Below are 26,025 nucleotides of genomic sequence, written 5' to 3'. Positions count from 1 at the left end.
GATGGTTGCTTTCTGAAGTTACTCTGTATTACATCTGTGTCACCCTTGCGCTTGTTAGTCAAAGCTGGTTCCCTATATTGAATTACTCATTACACTAACTGATGTGGTTTCTCGTAGCTGACTGGACCAGGCCTGCAGTGATTTCCTAGAATGTCCTAGGAAGAATATGAATAACATCGGGCCTTTCATCCAATACTGAGAGATGCCCCGAGAAAGAAAGAAGGTGACCTGGGGATGCCTGGGTGGCTCAGCGGTTGAGCGTCTGCCTTCAGCCCAGGGCATGATCTTGGAGTTCCAGAATCGAGTCCCACATCAGGCTCCCTGCATGGAGCTTGTTTATCGCTCTGACTGTATCTCTGCCTCTCTCTGTGTGTCTCTCACGAATAAATAAATAAATAAAATCTAAAAGAAAGAAAGAAAGAGAGAGAGAGAGGGAGGGAGGGAGGGAGGAAGGAAGGAAGGAAGGAAGGAAGGAAGGAAGGAAGGAAGGAAGGTAGGTGACCTGGAGCTAGAAATTCTTGTAAGCTTGCTAACGATGGGCCCCCAGGCAAACAAGTGATGGTGTTTTGCTAGTGGGAGACTCGATATGGAATATTTGGCAGGACCTACCCAGTCCCTCCAGGATTGCTTATAGCAACAACACAACAAACAAGCAATCCCCACTTGGAATCTATGATTTATGGGCATAGTCCCTGGAAAATGTCACACAGGCTGTGTAACCATCTGAGGAGGGATGTTCCATGACTTGAAGTGCCTTCTTTCTGTGTAAGGAATGGAGATGCAGGTAGTTTTTAGATACTTCATGCGTTCATCTGGGCACATGTGTGTCCTGATAAGAGAGGGCTGAGGAAGTGGGATCTGTCCCAGACCTCTGTGCTTTATTTGTGCCCACAACTACTCGTGTCCTTGACATTATAAGTAACACTTGAGGGGCACCTGGAGGGCTCAGTGATTGAGCGTCTCTGCCTTTGGCTCAAGTCATGATCCTGGGGTCCTGAGGTCGAGTCCCACATCGGGCTCCCTGCAGGGAGCCTGCTGTCCCTTCTGCCTCTATCTCTGCCATTCTCTGTGTGTCTCTCATGAATAAATAAATAAAGCCTTTTTAGGGCAGCCCAAGTGGCTCAGTGGTTTAGTGCTGCCTTCAGTCCAGGGCCTGATCCTGGAGACCCAGGACCGAGTCCCACATTGCGCTCCCTGCATGGAGCCTGCTTCTCCCTCTGCCTGTGTCTCTTCCTTTCTCTCTGTGTGTGTGTGTCTCTCATGAATAAATAAATAAAAATCTTTAAAAAAATCTTTAAAAAAATTAGCAATACTTGATGCTGGGCATGAGCTCCAATTTAGATGAATCTGATTTGACAGGTGGTCCTTCATATTATCACAGAGGCCATTTCTCAGACTGTTACTGCTGCTTCATCAAAATAAGGGAGTAAACAAGCAGATGAAGGTGTATGATACAGGCCCTAGGGGATCCCAGAAATGAGAGAAGTGAAGGGCATCCCCAGGGCAGTGGTTAGAGGACCCCAGGATGAAGGAGCAGCCAGTCCTCACTGGTGGAGCATGACCCAAGAGATGGTAGGTGGAGAGCTGTTTTCAGCGAGATGCCTTTTGGCTTTGGGCTGGGAGAACTTGGCTAGATGTCTTCGTATACTTGGTTGCCTGGATCTTATGCTAATACAGCCCTTACTTTCCTTGCCATGCCCTAAAGGTGAGAAGCAAAACATCAAAACTTGTAGGAGGGTATCTATTTGATTTCAAATCTTAAGACACACACAAGAGCTAAGTACAAAATGAAATTTACATTCAATTACATTACAATTTAAAACTATCCACCAAAAGTACCACAAAGAAAGTGAAAGGATAAACCACACAATATATGTATGTGTGCATGTGTGGTGTGGTGTGTTCATGTGAGAGGGTGGTTATTTGTGACACATATACACAAAGGTTATTGCCCCAAATACTAGAGCTATATATTTATATCTTTTTTAAAGATTTTACTTATTTGTTCATGAGAAACACACACAGAGAGAGAGAGAGAGAGAGAGAGAGAGAGGGAGGCAGAGACACAGGCAGAGGGAGAAGCAGGCTCCATGCAGGGAGCCTGACGTGGGACTCTATTCCTGTGTCTCCAGGATCAGGCCCTGGGCTGAAGGTGGCGCTAAACCTCTGAGCTACCGGGCTGCCCATATATTTATATCTTTTTAATGAAGATTTTATTTATTTATTCATGAGAAACACAGAGAGAGAGGCAGAGACACAGGTAGAGGGAAAAGCAGACTCTCTGTGGGGAGCCTGATGCAGGACTCGATCCCTGGACCTTGGGATCATGACCTGAGCCCAAGGCAGATGCTCAACTACTGAGCCATCCAGGTGTCCCTATTTATATCTTTTTAATAAGATTCATTTATTTATTTGGGAGGCAGAAATGTGGCAGGGGGTGAGAGAAACTGAAGCAGACTCTGCGCTGAGTGAGGAGCCCGATGTGGTGCTCAATCTCACAACCCTGAGATTAGACCCCAGCCAAAACTAAGAGTTGGATGCTTAATGGACTGAACCACTCAGGCACCCCTATATTTATATCTTTATATAGAAATATATAAAGAGCTCACACAAATCAATAAGAAAAGCACACACACACACACACACAAAACCAAATGGGAAAATGAACAAAAGTCAGGAATAGGCATTTCACAGAAGAGGAAATAAGATGGAAAATACATGAAAAGATGTTCAACCTTCTTGAAACCAGTGCAAATAAAACCCCCAGTGAGATATTTTATATTTACCAAATAGGCAAAAATCGAGAAGGTCTAAACTTACCACATATCAAGGAAAAGAAGTACCTAGCTGGTAGGGGTCCAAGGGGTAAAAACATTTGGGAACCACTTGGACATTACGCTGCAAAGCTGAAAACACGCTTACCCTAGGAATTAGCAGTTGTACCCCTGGAGCAGGAAGCTGCATGTGTCTTGGTGTAGAAAATGGGGATATATTGATCTTCTAGCCATCCAAGTGGCTGGCTGACCTGGTCCTCTGGTTCACAGGTGATGGTGTCCTCAGGCAGCAAGCAGCCTTGTCTTTCTGCTTATGTCACTGTGCCTACAAATATAATTTTCTATTACGTACAATATTAATAACTTCGGGAAGGTCTGCCCCCAACATATTCATAGAGTACTCATAGCAGCAGCACTGTTAACCTGGGAACAGCACAAAGACCAGCACCAGGCAACTAAATGGCTTTAGTCTATTGAGATACAAGCTTTCAGTGGAATACGACACAGCAGTGAAAATGGACTGGAGCTACAGCCGTTACTATAGATGATTTTCAAAACAGTGTGAAAGAAAAAGTAGGTCTCAAATGATCCTTAAAATATTATTCTATTTATATGTAAAGTGAAAAAATATTCACAACTTAAAAATGCTGTTTAGAGTTGTATATACATGTAGTAAAATGATCAACTTATATTTAGAATGTTGGTAATATTGAGGGATTTGCTGGAAGCTTCCAAGGGGCTGCTATTATTCTATGTCTCAAGCTGAAGGGTGGTAAATGGGATTTTAAAGAAACTGTTGTTTTTACCATATGTTGTTCATTATATATATATATATATATATATATATATATATATATATATATATACAGATATTACTTTATATATAATCTTATGTGCATAAACACATGATATATCCATACAGACATATCATATATTATATATGATATTATCTACTTGTATATATATATGTATGTACACATATGTTACATGTGTATATGTAAGAGCTTTCTTTTTTTAGATTATTTATTTATTTATTTCAGAATGAGGGGGCGGGGCACAAGCATGAGCAGGGAGAGACAGAGGGTGAAGCAGACTTCCTGCTAAGCAGGGAGCCCAACATGGGGCCTGATCCCTGGACCCTGGGGTCATGACCTGAGCCTAGAAGGCAGACACTTAATGGACTGAGCCACCCAGGTGCCTTATTTTCTATCCTTTTGATTGTAAAAAATATTCAGTACAGTTGTATAATATTTTTAAAAGGGCATAGGAAGGTAGATATGTAAAATCTCATTTTTGTAAAAAAATCTATCTACATATTTCATTAATTCAAAGGCACATCTTTTCCTCTCATGTTTTAACACCTCAGATTAGAAAGTATCTTAAAATTGCTACTGAACAAGTGGCAGTTAAGCTATGTTGTCATTACATGGGTGTTCTGTTTTCTAACTATTGATATTGCTGTCAGTTAATTATGTGGATCATCGATTCTATGTGCTTTGATTTTAACCACTTAAAATGTCTTTTAAAAGATTACATTATGATTTGGCTTCAAAACAGAGGTATTGTGTACTCAGAAAGTTACAGGAACCTGGCAGCAAGAAATACATTTTAGGGGTCCTTGGGTGGCTCAGTTGGCTGGGCATCTGCCGTCTGCTCAGGTAGTGATCTCTGGGTTCTGGGATCAATGCCCGCCTGGGATCTTGAGCAGGGAGCCTGCCTCTCCCTCTGCCCCTCTCCCTGCTTGTGCTTCCTCACCCTGTCAAATAAATAAAATCTTTAAAAAAATACATTTTATATGACTGAGGCAAATAGTCTTAGAGAAGTATCTGTGATCTCATTTTTCTTGCAGAGTAACAACCAAGTATCTTCTGAGACCTAAGAAAGGAAGATATTCCAGGGTAGGTAAGGCTGTTGCATTTTGTTCCTGAGATACTGCAAAAGATTTTCCAGTGCATTCCCAGTCACATAGCTACCAGCAGGAGGAATTATCAAATAGATGATTGGAATAGAAAAAAGACATTTCAAAGCAATAGCCAAGTGAATATGATGGATTCATGCATCTGGTGACAAAGTGATTTATTTTTGTGTCATACCTTTAGGTTTTTTTCTTAGGAGTATATAGAGTAATGATGATGCATTTTATAGTCAACAGCATCTTAGATGAAATATGTTAAGTTTTACTCATATGTAAATAGAAAAGTCTGGAGGAATTATACGCTGAAGAGATAACATGCCTGTCTTGTGGGTTTACAAGTGGGTTTTTTTCATCTTTGCCTACTGTTTTTCTATGATGAAGACATTAATTTTAGAAAATAATATTTAGGATCCCTGGGTGGCTCAGTGGTTTAGCGCCGCCTTCGGCCCAGGGCATGATCCTGGGGTTCCAGGATTGAGTCCCGTGTCGGGCTCCCTGCATGGAGTCTGCTTCTCCCTCTGCTTGTGTCTCTGCCTCTCTCTCTCTGTGTCTCTCATGAATCAATAAAATGTATTAAAAAAATATTTAACAAAAGTCAGATTTTATATTATTTGTTGAAAAAGAATTCAAGCAAACAACTAAGAGAATGTGACATAACCGTATCCTGCATGCACCCACAGGTGACATGGACCTGCCAAAGCAGGCACTGGCAAGGCCACCCTGGGGAAGAAGACTTCCAGCACCTCGGTTCCAGTCCCAGCAAGGTGTAACTTGCGTGCTCCTCAAAGTGAGTCCTATCACCTGAGCTTCACCTCCACCAACTACAAAGCAGGGAGTCTGACGCTCCTTCACAGGGCTGTTAGTTGAACAACTGAGTGAAGTTTCCCATGGATGTTGAATTAAGTTTGTGTGTGTGTTGGGGGTGAGGAAACAGGGGGTTTTAGGTTTAATAACTATGGAAAAAGTTCACCTGACTTCTTGGAAATTTGTATGTACTAATGATGTGCCCAGTGAACTCAGAAGGGCTGCAATGTGAGAAGGCAGCTCGTGGGACCAGTGTCCTGTGTGATGTAGAGCTATATAAATGGTTACCTGTCTGGATCTTCTCCAGGAAGCTTCTAGAAGGTTGACTTAGTGGTAAAAATGGCTCCTGTTCCAGTTCTCCCTGTTACTCAGCTTCCAAACTGCTCTTTTCTGTATGTTCTAACCATACTTTAAAAAAAAGGGGGGGGGGGAGGATCCCTGGGTGGCGCAGCGGTTTAGCGCCTGCCTTTGGCTCAGGGCGCAATCCTGGAGACCCGGGATGGGATGGAATCCCACGTCGGGCTCCCGGTGCATGGAGCCTGCTTCTCCCTCTGCCCATGTCTCTGCCTCTCTCTCTCTCTCTCTCTCTGTGTGTGTGTGACTATCAAAAATAAATAAAAATTAAAAAAAAATAATTTATTTTTTGTTCATGAGAGACAGAGAGAGGCAGAGACCTAAGTAGAGGGAAAAGCAGGCTCCTCGCAAGGAGCCTGAGGCGGGACTCAATTCCAGGACTCCAAGATCACGCCCTGGGCTGAAGGCAGATGCTCACCCGCTGAGCCACCCATACATCCTTTTTCTAACGGTACTTAAAACTTTATTTTATACTTAAAAAAAAAAAAAATCTAGACACAAGAAACACCACCAAAACCACTCTTCCTCTTGTCAGGAGTTAGTTCTTCATCTGGCTCCCCTCAGGAAGGAAATCTTCTTCCCCCTGCTGTGTCCTGTGACTGGACACCAATCCCAGGGCAGGAGCTCATCAGGTGTGTATCCTCCAGCATGGCAGTTTCAGTGGGAAGATGCTGGCTCTAGAAACATTTCCTCCTGAGAGAGGTGTCTGTCAACGGAAAATGAAAACTGCCTTGTTCTGGATTTAATCACACAATAGTAGCTAAGCAGTAATTTTGGGAAATGGAAAGTGCTCTTGCACGTAGGATAAGACCTAAAAGTAAAAAATAAAAAATAAAAAAAGCAAACCTTTTCAGCATTTCTGAACTGGAATCATCAACCCCCAATCTCAAGCTGCTTAGGTTAATCAGTTGCTAGGATGTTTGGGGCAAACCTCCACTAGATCACCATCCTTAGGTCTCTGGGCCTGGTGCTGAGGTCCATCAGTGCCCCACTTCCATGGGGCCCAGCACAAAGAATCCTGACCACTAGGTGATTAGAGTTAGGACCCAACTTTGCCACCAATCACTAGGAGTGTGAGACCTCGTCAAGAGGAATGCCACGTGATGGCCGATCCTAACTGGGGTGCTCAGGACAAGCCATTATTAGTAGGTTCTAGTCTTTAAAAAGTCTAGCTAGTGGTGGTGGTGGTGGGCGGGGGTCAAGGGTTGTAATGCTGAGGAGGGAGGCCTGAAGTAGGGAGAAAGGACTGTGGTCTTGGGCTCCAGCTCCAGCTGAGGAATTAGCCACATCACTTCCAATTAGGGGTGCTCCTGCCGACTCTTCCCAGCCCTGTCAGGTCTGACATGTGCTGTTTTTCAGGCTGCTCACAGAGGAGCCGTGAGCCCAGACCAGGGAAAGGCAAGTGTGGAGATGGTCCGTGTGTCTCAGGGATTTGCAGGTGTACGCTGCAGGCATTTGGCAAGGACATTTCTGTAGAGGCGAGGACTGCCTTGTGTGCTGTACAACGTGTAGCATTCCCAACTTCCTTCTACTAAATACTAGCCGGATCAAATTACCATGACGATCAAGAATGCCCCCCACAGTTCCGGTGCCCCTTTGTCCCACCTGGGTTTCAGAACAACTGGAAACCAAGTGGTCTAGCTGAGTTCCTGCCAGAAAATTCCATATTCCAGTACCAATCTTTAGTTCCAACTTTATTAAGAGGCAGCAATGCCTCACAACCCAACTATTTAGTCCCTGTGAGGTCATGCCCACAGCGGGCGTGACTAGACTGAATACACTGGTTTCCCATGGAGAACACATTTTCAGGTGTGCATTTTGGTAAACCAATCTACAACTCACAATGCAGACTGTTGTTGGTCAAGGACTTTAGAGCTTTGGAACCTACTCTGGCTTCTTCCCTTGACTAACTTTAGGGAAAATCACTTTAGCTTTCCCGGTTTTGGTTAAATTCATCTTGTTCCTTGTCTCCGAGGTCCTTTCCAGATCCAACATTCAATTCTACTGAGACACCATCACTGACTCATATTTGAAAGTGAAAATGGAACAGCATTTCTAACACCAAGTATTTGGAGAGAGGAAGTAGTTTTCACAGAGAGAAAACTTAAAATACAGAAAAAAAATTCTTACCACTCAAGTTTTGGAAACATTTTATAATTTATATATAAAATCTTGTAAGAAACCATGTAAAATGACAGAAATATCCACCTTACATTAAGAGTCAAAAAAAAATTCACACACACTGAATGTAAATTTTAATTATAAAACAATATGAACAAAACATTTTAAAATAATCTCAATTATTTGGCAACTCATCACATCATTGCTAGAGACAAATTTGATCTTAAGAAAAATTTAATCTTATGAAAAACTTAAGTTGGACAGTTTGTTCGTATGGGAGTTAAAATATGTTTAAAAAAGAAATCCGGCAATAAAGCCAGTTTCTATCATGAAATAATTGTGTATAAAACAACATAAAGTCTTGAAGCTCAGTAGACAGGAGTGACCTAATCTCAATGCATTTCTCTTCACTGAAAAGGACAACATGGAAAGAGAACGAGTAGAGGCCTCGGAACAGCACAGAGGGAGGGATGAACACCGACAGAGGCGTTTTTGCTGCAGGTGACAGGATGTAACTTTACCTGAACCAGAACCTCTCACGCCAGTGGGGCTGGAAGTAAAGTCACAGATGCGAGCATAATCTAAAATCAAGTTACATTCTTAAAAAAGTCACAACTGTGAACAGGGAAGCAATGCAGACCCTTTCTTGAGCTAAACTACTTCACTTGGATACATGCGAGAAGATCCTGTATTTCCTGCCAGACCATAGAGAGTTACAAGGCAGGCAGCATCCTAAAACGTTTCTACTAATGACTGCATAGCATTTAAAACCCTTTTTTTATTAAAAAAAAAATAATAAAATAAAATAAACAGATATATAGTAAAGTTCACAGATAAGTTTTCTCTGTAAAATAAATAAAGTGTTCATTGATTAGCATCATACATAGAGTAAAATACAACCTATTTTTACATGTTTATATACTGTACACAGATTACCAGTAGGCAGCCTGGTGTCTGATAGGCTGGAAGGGTTTGCATTAGTGATGTGTCACATCGGGAAATCCCAATTTCAGATGTTAAAATATACAACTACTTTGTTTTGAGTTCAGATACAAAGTAAACTTATTTTCCTTTATCTGAAATAAATGTACATAATATCTTCTATGAACAATAGTTTATAAAGCTGTTTAAAACAGAACAAGAAAAAGCTTGCACCTAGGAACTTACAGCACATGCATGTCCTTTCCCTGGTTAAAAAAAAAAAAGCTTCTGGCCCCAGGCTTATTCTCTCCTCTCGCCTGTGTCTCCAACACGCCAGGGGCATGGTGGTGGTGGTGGCCAGGATTACCGCTTGGCCTTCTTCGAAGGGGCTTCTTCCACCCTCTGCTGGCCTCTAGTCCGGGCTCCGGGGGGGCTGGCTTCCCTCTTGCGCTTGCTGGAAGGGGAGAGCTGGGCCTTCGATCTGCAGTAAACAAAAGTCAAGGCAGTGGTGAGAGCTGACAGGAGTGGCTTCCATAATTTGGGAGTTCTTTAAAAAAGGGAAGAATTTTGAACTTGAGAGCTGAGAGAAAACCCAGGTCATGTTTATATAGGAAGAGGAGACTCTAGAAGAGCAGTGCTAACTGGTTATGTGCAACCAGCCCCACATCCACAGGGCACAACAGGAAGAGCTTGGAGACCCGCACTCTGGTTCTGGCCCGGTCACACTCCCAGGGCCAGCCTGGCTCAAATCTGCCTTCTTCTCTGGGTCCTAGTTCTTCGAGCTAGAAAACAGTTAACAGGGCAGCCCAGATGGCTCAGCGGTTTAGTGCTGCCTTCAGCTCAGGGTGTGATCGTGGAGACCAGGGATCGAGTCCCACGTCGGGCTCCCTGCATGGAGCCTGCTTCTCCCTCTGTGTCTCTGCCTCTCTCTCTCTTTGTGTGTCTCTAATGAATAAATAAAATCTTTATCAAAAACAAAACAAAACAAAACAAAACAATTAACAGCCAGTCCTTCACGCACTGCCCCAAGTCGAGGCTACTGAGAAGGAGCACAGCAGGATGGGGGACTCCATCTGGGCGGGTGCCCAATCCCATCTCATTGGCCAATACAACTGAGGAGAGGCAGCAGTGTTAAAAAGGCAGGGGAACTTCAGAGGAGCATTCTGGCCAATCACCCTGCCCCTAGCCCATCCCCGTTCTCCCATCTGCCAGCAGAATTATCTGTCAGAAATCCCAATGAATCATGTCACTGTCCTGTTTATCTGTTACACATATATTCCTCGTAACTCTCTGATGCTTTCAGGATAAAGTCATCCCAAGATTTCACAAAGTCCTTTATAATTTGCCCTGACTTCTGCACCACGCTGGATTGGTCCTGCCAATCCCGAACACATGACATTCTTTCACATTTTTATGCTTTGACATGGGAGTTTTTGGAGAATCACCCCACACCTCCCACCTAGCAAACACCCTTGTCTTTAAGCTCCAGTTCAAAAGCAACTCCTCCTTATGGGAAACCTTCCTCATCATGGAGCAAGCCACTCTCTGGAAATCCCATGGCACTTTGTGTCTCCACCACAGCACTTACCACTGTGATTTACCTGTTGATTTTTTCCAACTGTAGGCTACAGTCATTATTTTAAAACAATTCTCAAAGAGACCACAATAGTAAATACCATTGGTATGACTTCTATTAAATTTGGTTTATGAGAATTATGTTGCAGTGACAGCGGCAGCATGTGAGCACTGGATGTACTCCAAGATATAGTTTTAGCCAGGTGGTGCCAAAAAAGCTTCCAAGTCATGTACACATGTCTCCCCTGCTAGAATGCTTCTCCTCTTCCTCTCCCTAGTACCTAGCACCAAGGCACACGTCGCCAAGCTGCCATGGTTCTATCTATGAAGGAAAAGACCTGGAAAATCAAAATTGCAGGAGATGGTCCGATGGGGCTGCATGGATAAGATGTTTTGCTTGTCTTGCTTATTGTTCCTTTGAGAGCACAAGTAAATAAACCCAAACCAGGTCACACACTCTTGTACAGGACACAGTTCCAGCATATACACCTGTGCGGAGAATGGCCAAAAAGCAGTGCTTGTTGATCTCCCATTTTAGGCCGAGTCAGGGAAAGCCACTGGCCGCTGGGTGAGAACCTACCAACTGAGCAGTTGGCATGCCAGCCCTGTGCTAGATGCCACGTAGCAGGGACAGCGGCTTTGAGTCAGAGTGCTTCTTCCCGGCCGTGTGAGCCCCCTCCTGCACCCGAGGTGCGGTCTGACCACTGGCACCAGCATCACGTGGGAGCTATTAGATATGCAGACTCTCAGGCCCCATCCCAGACCTACAGAATCAGAATCTTCATCTCAGCAAGAGTTTCCCCAACTCGTCTGCAATTCCATTGTGAGAAATAGAGACCAGAACTTCTTGAGATTCATTCCCTCACTTATAAAATGAGGACAAATATAACATTTCACATAATGGGGATGGAATGGGAGAATCCACCTTATTGGAAGCGTGGCACCTTAGTGGCTTCCCTCTCTGGGACATGGGGATAGTAACACACACATATATTATCCATACGCTGTGAAGATCGACTGTGTAAGTTTTGTGCACTGTGAAGAATCTTTTATCTGTTGATGCTCTCATGTACAGAAAGGAAGAAGCCTGTAGTTCAGAGAGGGCATACATATACCACCATCCTCTGCATGGCAGGCTAGAGGTTCCGCATGATGGACAGAGAAGGAAGTGAAGCACTGGGGCCTCCTGAGGACGGAGGGTGAAGGATAGCAGAGCCTGCCTCGCTGGCGGCTGGTAGAAAGGGCACTCAAGAACCGGCACGAGCCAAGGCCACAAAGGAGGCCTGGGCGCAACCTGTGAGAAGCAGGAGGGTTAAGGGGGCTGTGGAGGGTGGGAGCCCCGCCAGGGGCTGAGCTGGAAGTGGCTGTTTTACTGTGACCCCATCACCTCTCCCAATGCTCTGGCTAAAACAAATGATTCTGGCCTGTGCGGTGCCTGACTATGCTGGGCTGGTTTAGCCAAGTACTCAGACCTGTGACCCCTTGGGAAGAAACACCCCTCGCCTTTGGTCCTGGTGGATGGAGTCAGCATGTAAGGCTCACAAAGGTCAAGGGCAAGTGTGTGTAGGGGGGTGCCGTGAAGCGAGGACTGACATGCCTTATGCAGCCCCTCCAATTCCTTTTGGAGTAGGTTTCCATTCGGGAAACCAATGATCCCAGAAGACAGTTATTTGACAAGACAAAGATCCTAAAAGAACTTGGGAAGAAAACCTTACTGTACCAAAAACAGTCACAGGGGATTAAAAATGACTTGAAGTGTAAGCAGGGACTTACCTTCCTAATGGGGGAGATTTACTAACTTTTTCGCTGGTAGAGAACTTCTCTTTTGCTAATTTTTGGCGATTTCTAGCGGAAATTGTTTCTGGGTTGCCAAGGGTGGATGTTGCACGTGCTGGTGGCTTGCTATGATGCTTTCTGAAACAGATTACAGAAACACCGGGCAGCGGTACACTGAACAGACCAGTCCCGGTGCCTCTTCAGAAAGGATGAGGCTCCTCGTAGGTGAGTCAGAGTCAGAGAATGGGGGTGAAAGCAGAAAATGGTTGGTTTTCTGGACTGCTGGTAAAAAGAAGATCTGATGTCATCTACGACTGTCTCTGTGACTGTGTCTTTGCTTTTACTGTGTAAAGTATTTTATCATGATCTAGACAAAGAGGACTCTGTGATAAAAAATACACTGGCTGACAAGATGACAATCCCCAAAGTGCTCACTGCAGCAGAGAAGGGGCCAAGGCAGTACAATTCACAAGGCCAGCTGGTCAGGTCCAAGTGGTCGACTGCTTGAGGACCAGGGGATGGAAGAGCAGGCCTGCCAGTGCAATGGCCAAGAGAAAAGACTTGCTGAGCTGGCGTGTGGGTGCAGCTGAGACCCTGCAGGATAGGGTGGGGCAATCCTCTTCTGAGTTCATTAGCCCACACACTTTGTACAGAACATGTGCTGCCTTAGAAAGGGGAGCACATAAATTCAGGAGAACAAACAGGGATGATGATGGGGATTAAAATAAGAGAGGACTTGGAAGCTGCCCTTAAATATTTAGGGAAATGCTGTAGGGAAGCCCCAAGAGCAGAAGTGGCAGAGCAGACTCCTCAGGGAGGCCAGCCTCCACTGGACACAAGGAAGAGAAGAGCGAGGGGACTTCCCTGCTACTGAGGAGCCTGCACGTAGAAAGATACTGAGGAGCTGCTGCTACAGATGTGAGCAGACAGCGAGGCACTGATGGGCCAGCAGCACTAGCCCGTGAAGACCCCAACCACCCTCAAGAATCGAACTAAGATGATGGAAGAGCCCTAGAGTCAACTAACTGATGCCAAGGAATCTACAATAAGAGAAGAATCCAGTTGTAAATTAAAAGTTCTCAAGGTATGTTAAGGAAGGGCACTGACAGTCTAGGTGATGACAGAATCGTAAGTAAGATTTGTTTTCAAAGAACAAATTTTAAAAGGCAAACCTGACCACTACTTTTAGACAGTCACTCAAAGACAGCAAGAAGGCCTTTGTATGAGGACTTTGTATGAGGCGGTCCCTACTCTCCTGGGTGATCTTTCTGCAATGTTTAAGGGGGAGGCAGTGGTGCTGGGGTGGATCTGTACCGAATGCAGGGATGCTGTGCTACAGCGCCCCCACCTTCTCCCATCAGCAGGAAACTTGATTCTGTCTCTTCTATTTATCTGAGGTGCTCCACCTAAAAAAAAACAAGTATAAGACTACTATCTTACCTTCAGCTTGTGTGAGCTCCTAAAGTCCTGTGGCCCTAAAACCTGACTCTGAGAAATCAAACCGTGGTATGAATGACTAATAAAATGCAATGTGGAGTAATCAGAAATAGATTGATTTTAAGTCTTTATATAAACACAAGACACTATTACTGTTACAATGTGGTGACAGGTCGATGTCCTTAGATAGATGAATGAATAAGCAGCTGTGGTCTATGTATACAATGGAATATTACTCAGCCATTAGAAAGGATGAATATCCACCATTTGCTTTGACGTGGATGGAACTGGAGGGTATTATGCTGAGTGAAGTAAGCCAATTGGAGGACAATCATCATATGGTTTCCCTTTTTTTTTTTTTTTTTTTAAGATTTATTCATGAGAGAGAGAGAGAGAGAGACAGAGACACAGACAGTGAGAGAAACAGGTTCCATGCAGGGAACCTGACATGGGATTCGATCCCTGGTCTCCAGGATCACACCCTGGGCCAAAGGCAGGCGCTAAACCGCTGAACCACCCAGGGATTCCCCATATGGTTTCACTCATATGGGGAATATAAGAAATAGTGAAAGGGATTGTAGGGGAAAGGAGGGAAAATGAGTGGGAAAAATTAGAGGGTGACAAAACATGAGAGACTTCTAACTCTGGGAAATGAACAAAGGGTAGTGGAAGGGGAGGTGGGTGGGGGGATGGGGTAACTGGGTGATGGGCACTGAGGGGGGCACTTGATGGGATGAGCACTGGGTGTTATACTATATACTGGCAAATCAAACTTCATTAAAAAATATTTAAAAATGGGGAAAAAAACCCCAATGTGGTGACAGGTGTAATAAGTGATATTCTTGAAATGAACGTCGGTGAAATTTTGATTAATCTTGGGTAATGAAATGACAGAAGATGATACCAAGATTAACAGCTTGTGAATCACTTTGAAAATGGAAAATATTCTTGCTTGAGTAAGTTAACAGACTAAAAGATGCAACATGTCTCAAAATGTGCTGTGGGGAAAATACTGATTGATATTAATGAGAGTGGGTGGGGGTATAATTGGCAAATGTTTGTTCAGACAAAGTTAAACAGGTTTGTTTCCTTTAGGACTATACTGAGCCCTTAATATTTTAACATGCACTGTGATTCACTAAGTTTGGGAGAAGGAATTCACTGGCATTCCTAAAACTCATCTGACCATGACACTTTTTTCCAGGGACTTCTGGCTATACTAAGGTTTGGGAGAATAAATTTTGGGAAACATGAGATTAAGTTCTGTTAGTAAAAAATGGTCACATATGGGCAATTTCACATGGTCACCCTATACCACAGCACTGATTACACGCATCTCACGACAGTGATAGGTACACCTGCCTTGTCCCTCACACTGGAGCTGAGCATGCTGCATGTAGGGACTATATTGTACACAGGGTCTGCTTTCACCCATGGGCCCAGCATAGTATCTGAGACTCCTACTGAGGCTCAATAAATATCTGTACAGGAACTAAATGGGTTCTACCAAACAGGTATTTAGAACCTGGCAGACTCTGATATGATCCTCAACAATTGTTTAAGATGGAAGGTGGGTTTCTCCATGAAGAACCAGTCCGAGGGCTAAGAACATGTGCTCTCTGCTGAAGATAAAAACAGAAGGAAATGGCTTACACTGTGGCATGTGTGAGTCAATGAAAAGAGAATACCATGAAATCCAAAGCTGCCTTCTGATGGAGAAGTCGGTGAAGGCCTTTAGAATCTCTCCGCTGCCCCCATTACCTCTGAGCCTCTGATCTGGTGGTGGATCTTGTGGTGGCTCCTGAGGGCTCATCCTCTTCCTCCTCTTCCTCTTCTTCATCAGACTCCTGGTCTTTCTTGTCCTCAGTGGCTTCAGAAACTGATTTCTGGCGTTTTCTTTCTGGTTCTGAAGATTCTGTTCAAATAGAAGGGTAACACCTGGACTGTACAATTCCCCAAGACACTTCCAAAGGAGAGTCATGGAGTGTAGGATGTAGGATATTAGGGACTTGGAGGCAGAAGAAGTGCTTTTCCATTTCCTTTTGTTTCAGCACTTGCAATTCACAACTGTTTAACTTAATCTCAAACACATTTGGGATAGTTTACTTAGGCAGTTCACAGCCAGCATTCATGAAAAATTCACATGTACTCAAAAAAGCATCTGGGATGTACCATTTCTGACATGGGATTAGAGCCATTTCACACATATTTATGTAATATTAATACTAGCTGTGCCCCACTGGATTTTTCTTCGTGTAGAGAAAAACTCTTAAAAAGGTGATTTTGAAATGATAAGACTCCACAATTAAGAATGTGTCAGAAACATACCAGCATCATCTGACAGAGTGAGCGAACGCTTGGGCTTTCTTCCTCTCCGACGCACATTTGCTACTGTTTTTTCTTCGCCATCATCCTAGAAGCAGTAAAATTAAAACCGAAAGGATGGTTAAGTGAACATTTACTAAGTTTATTCCTAAAAGACATACTTTAATAAGAAAATTGACACTTACGTTGCTCATACTTCTTTCTTGTGGGGTAGTGATTTCTTTATTGGACTCATCTTTAAGAAAACGAAAATGTCTGCATTAATACTCTCTTAGTGTAAATTAACTTTCAACAGCCTGGCTTGTTGTCTCTGAATGTACCAGTGCTGATTAAAGCATTGTTCAACAATATAGCATTATTTTGTATCAGATAAGACTAATACCTAGCAGAAAGTACACTCAATTACAAGTCAGAACCTCCAAATGTGCACACTTCAGACTTGTCACAAATAACCTATGCAATCTGGGAAAATTACTTAAATTCCTCAAACCTCAGTTTTTCATCCATAAGATAAAAACATGGGTTACCTGTATGGTCCCTTTCAGATCAAATACTCTGAACCCAGAAAGGGAGGAGGGGCAACTAGGGAGCCCTCAAACCTTACCAGGACTTTCAGGTCAGGATTACAAACCATAATGACGTCTCAATGTAGCTCTCTCTCTATTACAACGCCTGTTTTATAATTAGGAAAAACAAGGTTCAAGTAATTTGATTTAAATAATTTCTTCAGGGCAGCCTGGGTGGCTCAGGGGTTCAGCGCCACCTTTAGCCCCGGGCGTGATCCTGAAGACCCCGGGTCGAGTCTCACGTCAGGCTCCTTGCATGGAGCCTGCTTCTCGCTCTGCCTGTGTCTCTGCCTCTCTCTCTCTCTCTCTCTCTGGGTCTCTCATGAATAAATAAAATCTTTAAAAATAATAATAATAATAACAATAATTTCTTCAGTCACATAACTAATAAGTAGTGCGGTAGCTGGAATTCTTTTGACTATAAGCTACATCAGAGCTATTAGAAAAGTATATATTATAAGCCTATTGTAGGTTGTGTATGCCTATGCTTTATATATTTGCTTTCTGTGGATGTTACAGTTTTCTGACAATGTATCAGAAAAAAATATTTAGTTTAATGCACTGTTTGAAGTTAAAGTTATGGGGATGCTCACTGGACACCTGACAGATAACCCAAAGGTACTTCTCGTTGGTGGTGAGGTCCACGTTCAGCCTTTTTGCAAGTTCAGTACACTGATGTGGATGGAAACATTATACCAAGAAGGCTGACAGTGAAGGAGCCTGTTGTAACTGGTCATCATTACCCAGACTCAGAAAATCACTGCTAAACACACCAAAACATAACTACACAGCTCAAATTAGAGTCTTTAAAGGACATTCAAATTATAAAGGTTTCTTGTTGTATGGATTCAAAATATTATAACATTAGGAATAAAAACTGTTTAAAAACCAAACATAAGCAAACTCTCCCCTTGTAGAAAAAATAATAAATCAACCTTAATTCTCCAAGAGACAAGAAAAACTGAAATACAATCACAAGATCACACATAGTTCAATGTGGAGGTTTCTAAATTACATATTTGCTTTACCTTGATTATGTACTTTTCTTTTTCTTTTTTTTTGTACTTTTCTGATCTAACCAGCTATTTGTTTTACCCAACAGAGTTGTCACGTTCATCTTTTTTGCCTATGTCAACCCTTTAAAACCCACCAAAAGGTCTTATTACTTTTTTTTTTAAAGGTTCTATTTGAGAGAGAGAAAGCACATTCGTGAGAGCACATGGGTGTGGAAAGGTGGGAAAGGGGGAGAGAAAGAATCTCAAGCAGATTCCCTGCTGAGCCCTGGAGCCTAACTTGGGACTCCATCTCACAACCCTGAGATCAGGATCTGAACCAAAGTCAAGAGTTGGATGCGTAATTGATGAGCCACCCAGGCACCCCAATCTTGTTGTTTTCACATAAAAAATTTTTAACAATGAAATTAATAAACACACACTGTAAAAATTCTGGAGAATTCAAGCAATAGTAACAACACAGCATGTTCCCATTATCCCACTACCCACAGCCAATCATTATCAACATTTTGGGACTATTTTTCTCCTTGGAATGAGGACAAAAATAATTCAACAAGTTTTATCTCTTGCATTCTGGCTCTAGAAGCTACACAGGCTGCTTTCAAAATTCTTCTGAGAACAATAGGCTCTTGAGTAAATTCCGGTCTTCCCAGTAAGATGGTCTAGTCCCTAGGCTGATCTATTTCTCCTTTAAACATATCCAGTAAATTAGGGTTTGGACACCCCAGTGCAGTCCCTACTGTACTTTCTGTTGCCTTCCCCCTCCTCTTTGGAGGCTTCCTGGAGACTTCTAAAACCAAGAAGGGTTCAGATCACAAGAAAAGGCAATGGCTATAGTCTTGTATGTCTACAAGAACAACCGTTTTAACCTACTGTTCATTGAGAATGAAACTCTAAAACCTTCCCCAACTGCCAGCCGCCCTTGCCCCTTCCTTAGATCACATGCAGAGCAATGCTCTAGGTACACACCTGTCTGTGTTAATTTTGGTTTGCTGCCAGGTGAAGACTGTTCTACCTAAATTTAAACAAACAAAAAACTGAAGTCAGTAGTTAGTCATCATCACAAAGAAGTCATTAATTATGTAAGGGAGGGACGCCTGGGTGGCTCAGTGGTTGAGCATCTGCCTTTGGCCCAGGGCATGATCCCGGAGTCCTGGGATCGAGTCCCGCATCGGGCTCCCTGCATGGAGCCTGCTTCTCCCTCTGCCTGTGTCTCTGCCTCTCTCTCTCTCTGTATCTCTCGTGAATAAATAAATAAAATCTTTAAAAAAAAAAAAAAAAAAAAAAAAAAAATAATTATGTAAGGGAGGTTTAGGATCATTATTATGCAGGCAGAGTATTCGGAACCTATCTTTTGCCATAAAAAATACCAAGCAAAAATGGATGCCCTGCTTCTGAACACATGGAGAATTAGGGCTGCCACAAGCCTCTTCTCCAGCCACTCTCCTGTGACACTGGGAGATGAGCATGGGAGGTGACATGGCATGACCATCATTAGTATTCCCCAAATCTGGCAAACTGTCTTACATGCTGGTAAATGCATTGACCTATGGCACTTTGGTTTTGCTGTTCTGTAATAATTCTATGGAGGTAAGTACTGTAGTACTTACAGATATCATTACACTACTTTATATTCAAGGAAATAGGAGTTTCAAGGGGGTCACAAGATTAGCCCAGTGTCACAGATCTGGGAATAAGTGGCAGAGCTGAGGCTTGGACCTCATTAGCTGTCGGTAGAACACTGCCATATGTTTAACCTTCTGTTTAACAATGCTGTCATTGAAACTCATGTAATGAAGTCTTGATAGAATGATTTTGTAGACTATATGCTTTAGGGTCAAAGACAAAGAATGTTTAAAAAGATAAAGTGTCATGGAGGATTTTCCTGAATCAAAATCAAGTGTATATTTTATTATGAAAGAAACTCCAGAGAGAGAGTAGTAACAGGTAAGACACACTTCAGGTTTCCATAAAGAAAGCCATTACCTAAAAATCACATAACACAACTATTTTCTATGTATTAATCAAGAATGACCACAAGAAGGGAAGTCCCTAGATAATTTTTATATAGGCAAACTCACATATGAGGATGGGATCAGATTAAAGAACAGTATATTTATGTAAAAATATTAGTACTTGGAATATTATTTAAATGGTTATTCAGTGTTTTATTTAAGGTATTCTTTTAATGTTTTTCAAATATTTAAAAAATGAAAGGAATACAAAATAGAAATGCTGCCATATACACTATCCAGGTCAAGGGCAAACACTTCCAGAGTTCCTATCTGTTGCAATTACTCACAGTGACGGTGCCAGTATCTGTTTTGCAGTCCTCTTCTAAAAAGTAAAAAATAAAAATCTCATTTAGAAAACCAGTTTGGAAATGTCTTTTAAAATTTTTTTTAAAAGTAGGCTCCACATTAACGTGGTGCTGAACTCATGACTCTCCGATCAAGAGGTGCACACTCTACCCACCAAGCCAGCTATTCGCCCCTGAAAATGTCTTGCATGTGAACTGAAACATAACAAATACCTACTTGTTTTTAACATGGTTTCTACGGGGTGTTTACGAGGTCTTCCTCTTTTCCTTTTAATAATTACTGGCTGATCTTCCTAAGGGGTAAAGGAAAAAAAACAAAAGAGCAATAAAAGATTTCAAAATGAGATTTAGTGTTTCCTCCTACGAGGGCTCAGATCCTAGCTGTCACTTAAACAATACATGACTCCACGCTTCATTTCTCAGTGTATTCCATCAGCTGATAAACACTGAGAACCATATTCACACAGTAGTGAGGAATGATGAGAGATGAAGTAGAACTGAGTGCTCCATATCAGCTTTGACTTCTGCAAACGGTAAGAACCATATTCACACAGTAGTGAGGAATGATGAGAGATGAAGTAGAACTGAGTGCTCCATATCAGCTTTGACTTCTGCAAACGGTATGCATGTACATTTAAATGTGGATTTAGTCTTAGTCACTGGTGACCAAATGTTATCCCTTATGAAAAATAAAAGAGGCCACTGAACTTCTCATACAGAAGTGTGAGAAAACAAAAAAGAACTATTAAAAAAAAGTATATTAAGTGGAATTTAAGAAACAAAACTAATAAACATAGGGAAAGGGAAGGAAAAATGAAGTAAGTACGATAAAAACAGAGAGGGAGGCAAACCAGAATAGACTCTTAACTCTAGGAAACAAACTGAGGGTTGCTGGAGGGGACGTGGGTAGGGGGATGGGGTGACTGGGGATGGGCATTAAGGAGGGCATGGGACATGATGAGTGCTGGGTGTTATATGCAACTGAGGAATCACTAAATTCTACCTCTGAAACTAATAATACGGTATATGTTAACCTGAATTTAAACAGAATCTGAAAAAAAAAAAAAAAAAAAGACGATTGTGTCAGACAGGCAAACTTTGGTAATGGTTATCCAGATGTGGTTGGGGTACAGGTTGTTTCCCTCAATTTCTGGGCTTGTTTCAGGCCGGTGGATTCCATCCCTCACTGGGCCTGTCTGCACATCCCCTGAGGCAGGGGTGGGGCAGGGCCAGAGACTGGCCTGCTTTTGCAGCCACCCAGGAATCCCCCACTTGGCACTGGGCACCTGCTGCGGACCTTCTGCACACACTGTTGTGCTGCTTCCGTTTAGTCCTGTCCAGACTCTAGGGCTCAGCAGCTCTGTTCTCTGACCTAAACATGTGCCTGGCTTGGCCATGTCCTGCTGCCAGGACAGGAACAGGACTTCAACACTGAGGTACAGCTCCTATGTGGTCTTTTTTTTTTTTTTTTTTTTTTTTAAGATTTTATTTATTCATTCATGAGATACAGAGAGAGAGAGAGAGAGGCAGAGACATAGGCAGAGGGAGAAGCAGGCTCCCTGCAGGGAGCCCAATGTGGGACTCAATCCTGGAACCCTGGGTCATGCCCTGAGCCAAAGACAGACGCTCAACTGCTTAGCCACCCAGGTGTCCCTGGTCCTATGTGGTCTTGACAGAAATAGGTCTAATATAAATGTTGGGATGAAATGAAAATGAATAGAACAAAATTAATCAAACTGACACTGATAAAATGCACAGTATGAAATGGCTGTCCCACTGCACTAAAAAAAAATGAACTACTTCAAAAGCATTTGACAAAGACTTTGGGTAATAGCATTTAATGCATTTTATTTGTCATTAGTATTCAACTACCTGAACAGGAAGAATGCAAGACATCCCTTACCTCCTGAGACTTCATGTTGTCATCGTCATTCTGCTCCATCTTTTCACTAGCAGCTTCGCCGCTGCTGTATTCGTCTGCAGAGACAGCAGAGCTGAGCTCAGGGCTGGGGACCACAGTCAGCCGCATTGGCATACCTGCCCAGGTGGCCTGAGCGGTCCCAGTCACACAGGCAGGAGTGCACACACACCATCTGCAGGGCCTACACCACGCAAGTTAACAAGCAGAAGTCTGGCTAACTGATAAGCACACTTTGGGTTGACTTAAGATCCCAATTCCAAATGATCTCCAAGCCCTGTGGGTATGAAGTATATTCTCCAGGGATAGCAAACGAGTCAGCTATGCTTTAGGCTGCAAAGCCTGATGAAAGGTTAGTCCTGTCTTAACAATTTATCTAAGTCCGTGTATTACTCACCTTTTTCATCCATGGCCCTTGAAGCAGTGTTGTTTGTCTTAGAACTTGTTTTAGAGAATTCTTCCAAATCTCCAGCGTTCTCCTCCTGTGGAGAAGTTGAATAAGACTTCTTAAGTTGAACAAGCTTAGCCCTGTCTCCACTTGTCCTCCCCAAAGTTTTGCTTTCTATTTCAAAAACAATTTTCTAGTGGTTTTTTTTTTTAACAAGTTTGTTGCAGAATTTTTAAAAAGCAACTATTCTGTGGCTAGTGAGGCATACAAAGAGATACAAATTCTGAAGGTAGGACAGCATGAGATAAAGCTTAACTATAAAGCAACAAAGGCATTATTTTTTCCCTGCAACATAAAAATCACTCTTTTCCTCCCTCAACCTAAATTTTGTCTTTGAGAGAAACTCCAGAGAAGGAACTGATAGGAATTTGCAACAGATTTCTTTTCTTTGTTGGGTGGTGAAGGAGGGGTTTGGGGGAAGGGATAAGGAAGAAAGTGACTAAAGGAATTTCGGGGGTATACAGCTGGGCTTATTTAGAGCAATAATCTCTCACCAGTTCAATCATTCACCCTTAGGTGAAAAAATTTTCAGCATGAAATACCAAAATGTACTGTAAAAGTAATATAGTATATTGAACACACACACACACACACACACACTAAAATATAAAATTCGAATTCTATCTTAACACTGAAAACATTATCTATCTAGAGGTGATTTTTTTAGTGAAAATTGCTGGTATATTTTACTTAAATTTAGCATTAAATAACTTACATGAAATTGAAGGGGAACTAAAAAGAGACCCCCTTCAATCTGCCTCTCTCCAAATTTAGGAGTATTGTCTCAGGATTCTTGTTCTAGATAAGGCAGGGGGAAGGATGGGGTTAAAATCCGGTTTCTTTCCTTCACCACAACCAATTGAAATTCATGACGATACATGACTCCCTCCTTGGTTGTTAAAATTCTTCTACTACTTTTTATTTAGCTCATCAGTCACTGGCAGAAAACAGAGACTTTGAACTGGTTTTACTAAGCTAGAATTCAACTGTATATATTTTTATAAGCTGACTTAATTAAATACTTTGGAAACATGGTGGAAAAAAATAAATTAGGGAAAGAGTGAAGAAGGAGATAGAGCTAGTTTGGAATACACAATGAGCAGCACCAAGTCTCAAAAATGGAAGCATGCCCAAGAGGTATCTACCAGGAAATGCAAAAATCTGGGACTATAGAGTAGGGGCAGAAATAAAACTTTGTGAGCCACCTTCCTGAGTCATTAGATGAAAATAAGATCATATGAAAAAAAGGCAAAGAGGGAGGCCAATCTTTGGACTACTTATATTTTAGGCACAGAAAGTAGAGAGAAGGCAGGGTATTAAAATTTTAAAATAATATGTGTCACCGTATTTTGATGTTTTGGTGCAAACATATCTGTGGTAAAGCATACAACACTCGGGAAGAAAACATCTAGAAGCCTTAAGTCAATGACATCACTGAACAGAAACCTGAGCAAGTTTCTGTATAAACTATGATATTAACACTATTCTTATGGTTTAAAATTATAAAGTATAATATTTGTTTCTTTTGCAGGATGCTAAAAAATATACCTTTTATAATAGAGAAATATAAAGTAAAAAGGATACTAGAATGAAAAAGAATAATAATAAGTGTTCAGTGATGCAATTAGGTTACCCCCAAAACTTAAATTAATACGTGGAAAAAAAAATACCTTTGTATCTTGTGGTTCAGTTTCAGAACATTGCCTCTGTGCTGTTTCTATTTTGGAATCTAGGACATCTGGATTATCATCTGTAAATCAGTTTGGACAGAATCACAAAGGAATAAAAGCTAAATGAAAAATGAAATGCACAGTTCTATTTTAAGACAGTTTAAGACTTCTTTTTTAGTCTTGTGATACAGTGAAGCCAAAAGTTATTCTAAATGTATTTAATGTCATGTGATTTGAGCACTGAACACTTGACTGTGGCCTTGGCAAAACCAAAAAAGTAAAAAATAAAATATAAAAAAATAAAAAAGCCACAAATGCTCAGCTGACACCAATTAAACAGCAGATTCTATGGAAAGGGCTTAGGGCCTATAAGAGATCCCAGAGATACTTTTAACTTCCTGCATGAGTTATCACCTAGGAGGTATGGCTTAGTGACTGAGACCAAGGGGTTATGAATCAGATTTACTTGGTGAGAATAAAGTCACAACCTCGCCAAATCTTAATTTCTTTACTTTTAAAATGGTGATAATGCCTAACTCACAGAGTCATTATGAATGTGGATAAAATAACATGAATAGTACCTAAAATATGAACTCAAGAATTAAATAATAATTACATGCTTCTAAGCAAAAAAGGAAAGCATTTTTTCCATTCTTTCTCACATATAACTTTTTATTGCAGTTGTACTTTGTGTCAGGTATCAAAATATAAGTCTGTACCATCCAATATGGTAGCCATTAGCTACATGTGGCTGTTGAAATTTAAATTAAAATTGAATGCAACTGGGCAGCTTGGTGACTCAGCTGTTTAGTGCTGCCTTCAGCCCAGGGCCTAATCCTGGAGACCCAGCATCGAGTCCTGCGTCGGGCTCCCTGCATGGAGCCTGCTCCTCCCTCTGCCTGTGTCTCTGCCTCTCTCTCTCTCTCTGTGTGTGTCTCTCATGAATAAATAAATAAAATCTTAAAAAAGAAATTGAATGCAATTATAAATCCAGTCTTTCATTCACATTGACATTTAACTGCCCAAGAGTCACATGTGGCTATTGGCTACTGTACTAGACAAAGCAAATATAGAACATTTTCATCATTGTGGCAAGTTATATTGGATGGCACTGTTATCGACCATAGGAAAACCAACAGTACGAAGCACAGAATGGCTATTACATGAACCTTTATGATGTGATTCACTAGCTCTGTGGGGCATGGGATGATATAAAATGAAGAACTTGGTGGATCTGTCTGGGTCCCAGGCACAGTGTCAGAGGGAGCCGAGGTTTGTGTGAATTCCAGGGGTTGAATCTTCTGTAATAACAATGTAGTTTCTAAATCAAGTTCAGAAAAGACCCTGGAGGTGGCAAGCCAGTTTGGATACAAACTGGACTCAAGAGTTATAAAAGTGAGCAATTACTACTCTCAAAAATTTTCTGTGATACTGGCACAGTATCTTGGATGTAAAAATAATACAATCTTCAAAGATGTCTGAAAAAGGAACATATATATTCTAAATACCCAGTTCATCTTCTGAGGAGGGATAATGCTTCTTTCTTTTTCTTTTAGGCATCTGCCTTTCTTCCTCTTCAACCTGGAATAAAGAATGAGTATATATATTACAGTCAGTAGAATTTGGAACAAAAATCAACTGAAATGACAACACATTAGCTTCCAGTTTTTGAAATAAATTTTTAAAAAATCTAGAATAACACTTTAGGCATCCATTTGGATGAGACTTATTTGTAAGCTTGAGTCTTTATTTTTTGGATTTGAATGTAAATCCACACAAAACATGCAAATCTGTTTCTGGTTAGACATTGTATTCCAACAATTCTACAATGTTTTAAAAAAATATTTCTCCTTTTACCATCTCTGAAGTCAAGCTATGTCTTAGAATCAATGACATGTCCTAAACTAATTGAATTAGTGTTCTTCTCTTTCAGTGGCCCACCAAAGAGCCAAGGAAAGGCAGTTTAAGAAGTATCATTTACCCTTCCTGACTCTGACTGTACAACATGGACACATCCCAATAATTACCCACACAAGAGTATAAACAGATAAAAGTGATCTGGAGATCCATTTAATTTTTAATACATAC

At 41.8% G+C, this 26,025-nt stretch overlaps 1 protein-coding gene and 1 long non-coding RNA gene across 5 annotated transcripts in view; both read right to left on the bottom strand.

Moving 5' to 3' along the window:
* Positions 1-1,210: 1,210 nt before the first annotated feature.
* LOC119871244 lies at positions 1,211-6,687 on the bottom strand. Its single transcript, XR_005357236.1, has 3 exons — positions 6,359-6,687; positions 2,923-3,099; positions 1,211-1,699 (listed from the first exon to the last, which is right to left on the bottom strand). It is a non-coding gene; the product is annotated as an uncharacterized LOC119871244 (long non-coding RNA).
* A 1,398-nt stretch (positions 6,688-8,085) lies between these two features.
* Positions 8,086-26,025, bottom strand: part of BOD1L1 (biorientation of chromosomes in cell division 1 like 1) — a 55,009-nt gene continuing 37,069 nt past the window's right edge. For 2 of the 4 annotated variants that reach the window (XM_038533370.1, XM_038533372.1), the window contains exons 16-27: positions 25,446-25,518; positions 23,938-24,017; positions 22,217-22,301; positions 21,805-21,878; positions 20,119-20,194; positions 19,884-19,918; positions 18,551-18,596; positions 16,188-16,237; positions 16,006-16,090; positions 15,439-15,592; positions 12,238-12,378; positions 8,086-9,370 (exon numbers count right to left, since the gene is read on the bottom strand). In XM_038533370.1, the coding sequence (XP_038389298.1) occupies positions 9,253-9,370; positions 12,238-12,378; positions 15,439-15,592; positions 16,006-16,090; positions 16,188-16,237; positions 18,551-18,596; positions 19,884-19,918; positions 20,119-20,194; positions 21,805-21,878; positions 22,217-22,301; positions 23,938-24,017; positions 25,446-25,518 (1,017 nt within the window). In that variant the 3' untranslated portion in view covers positions 8,086-9,252. Of the gene's footprint in view, positions 9,371-12,237; positions 12,379-15,438; positions 15,593-16,005; positions 16,091-16,187; positions 16,238-18,550; positions 18,597-19,883; positions 19,919-20,118; positions 20,195-21,804; positions 21,879-22,216; positions 22,302-22,982; positions 23,066-23,937; positions 24,018-25,445; positions 25,519-26,025 lie in introns of those variants that run through there. The other 2 variants (XM_038533371.1, XR_005357231.1) reach the window with 2 other exon arrangements.

Source organism: Canis lupus, chromosome 3 (assembly GCF_011100685.1).
Source record: "Canis lupus familiaris isolate Mischka breed German Shepherd chromosome 3, alternate assembly UU_Cfam_GSD_1.0, whole genome shotgun sequence".
Lineage (NCBI taxonomy): Eukaryota > Metazoa > Chordata > Mammalia > Carnivora > Canidae > Canis > Canis lupus.
The sequence above is the reverse complement of the archived record's forward strand: the minus strand, read 5'-3'. Positions and strand labels throughout refer to the sequence as shown.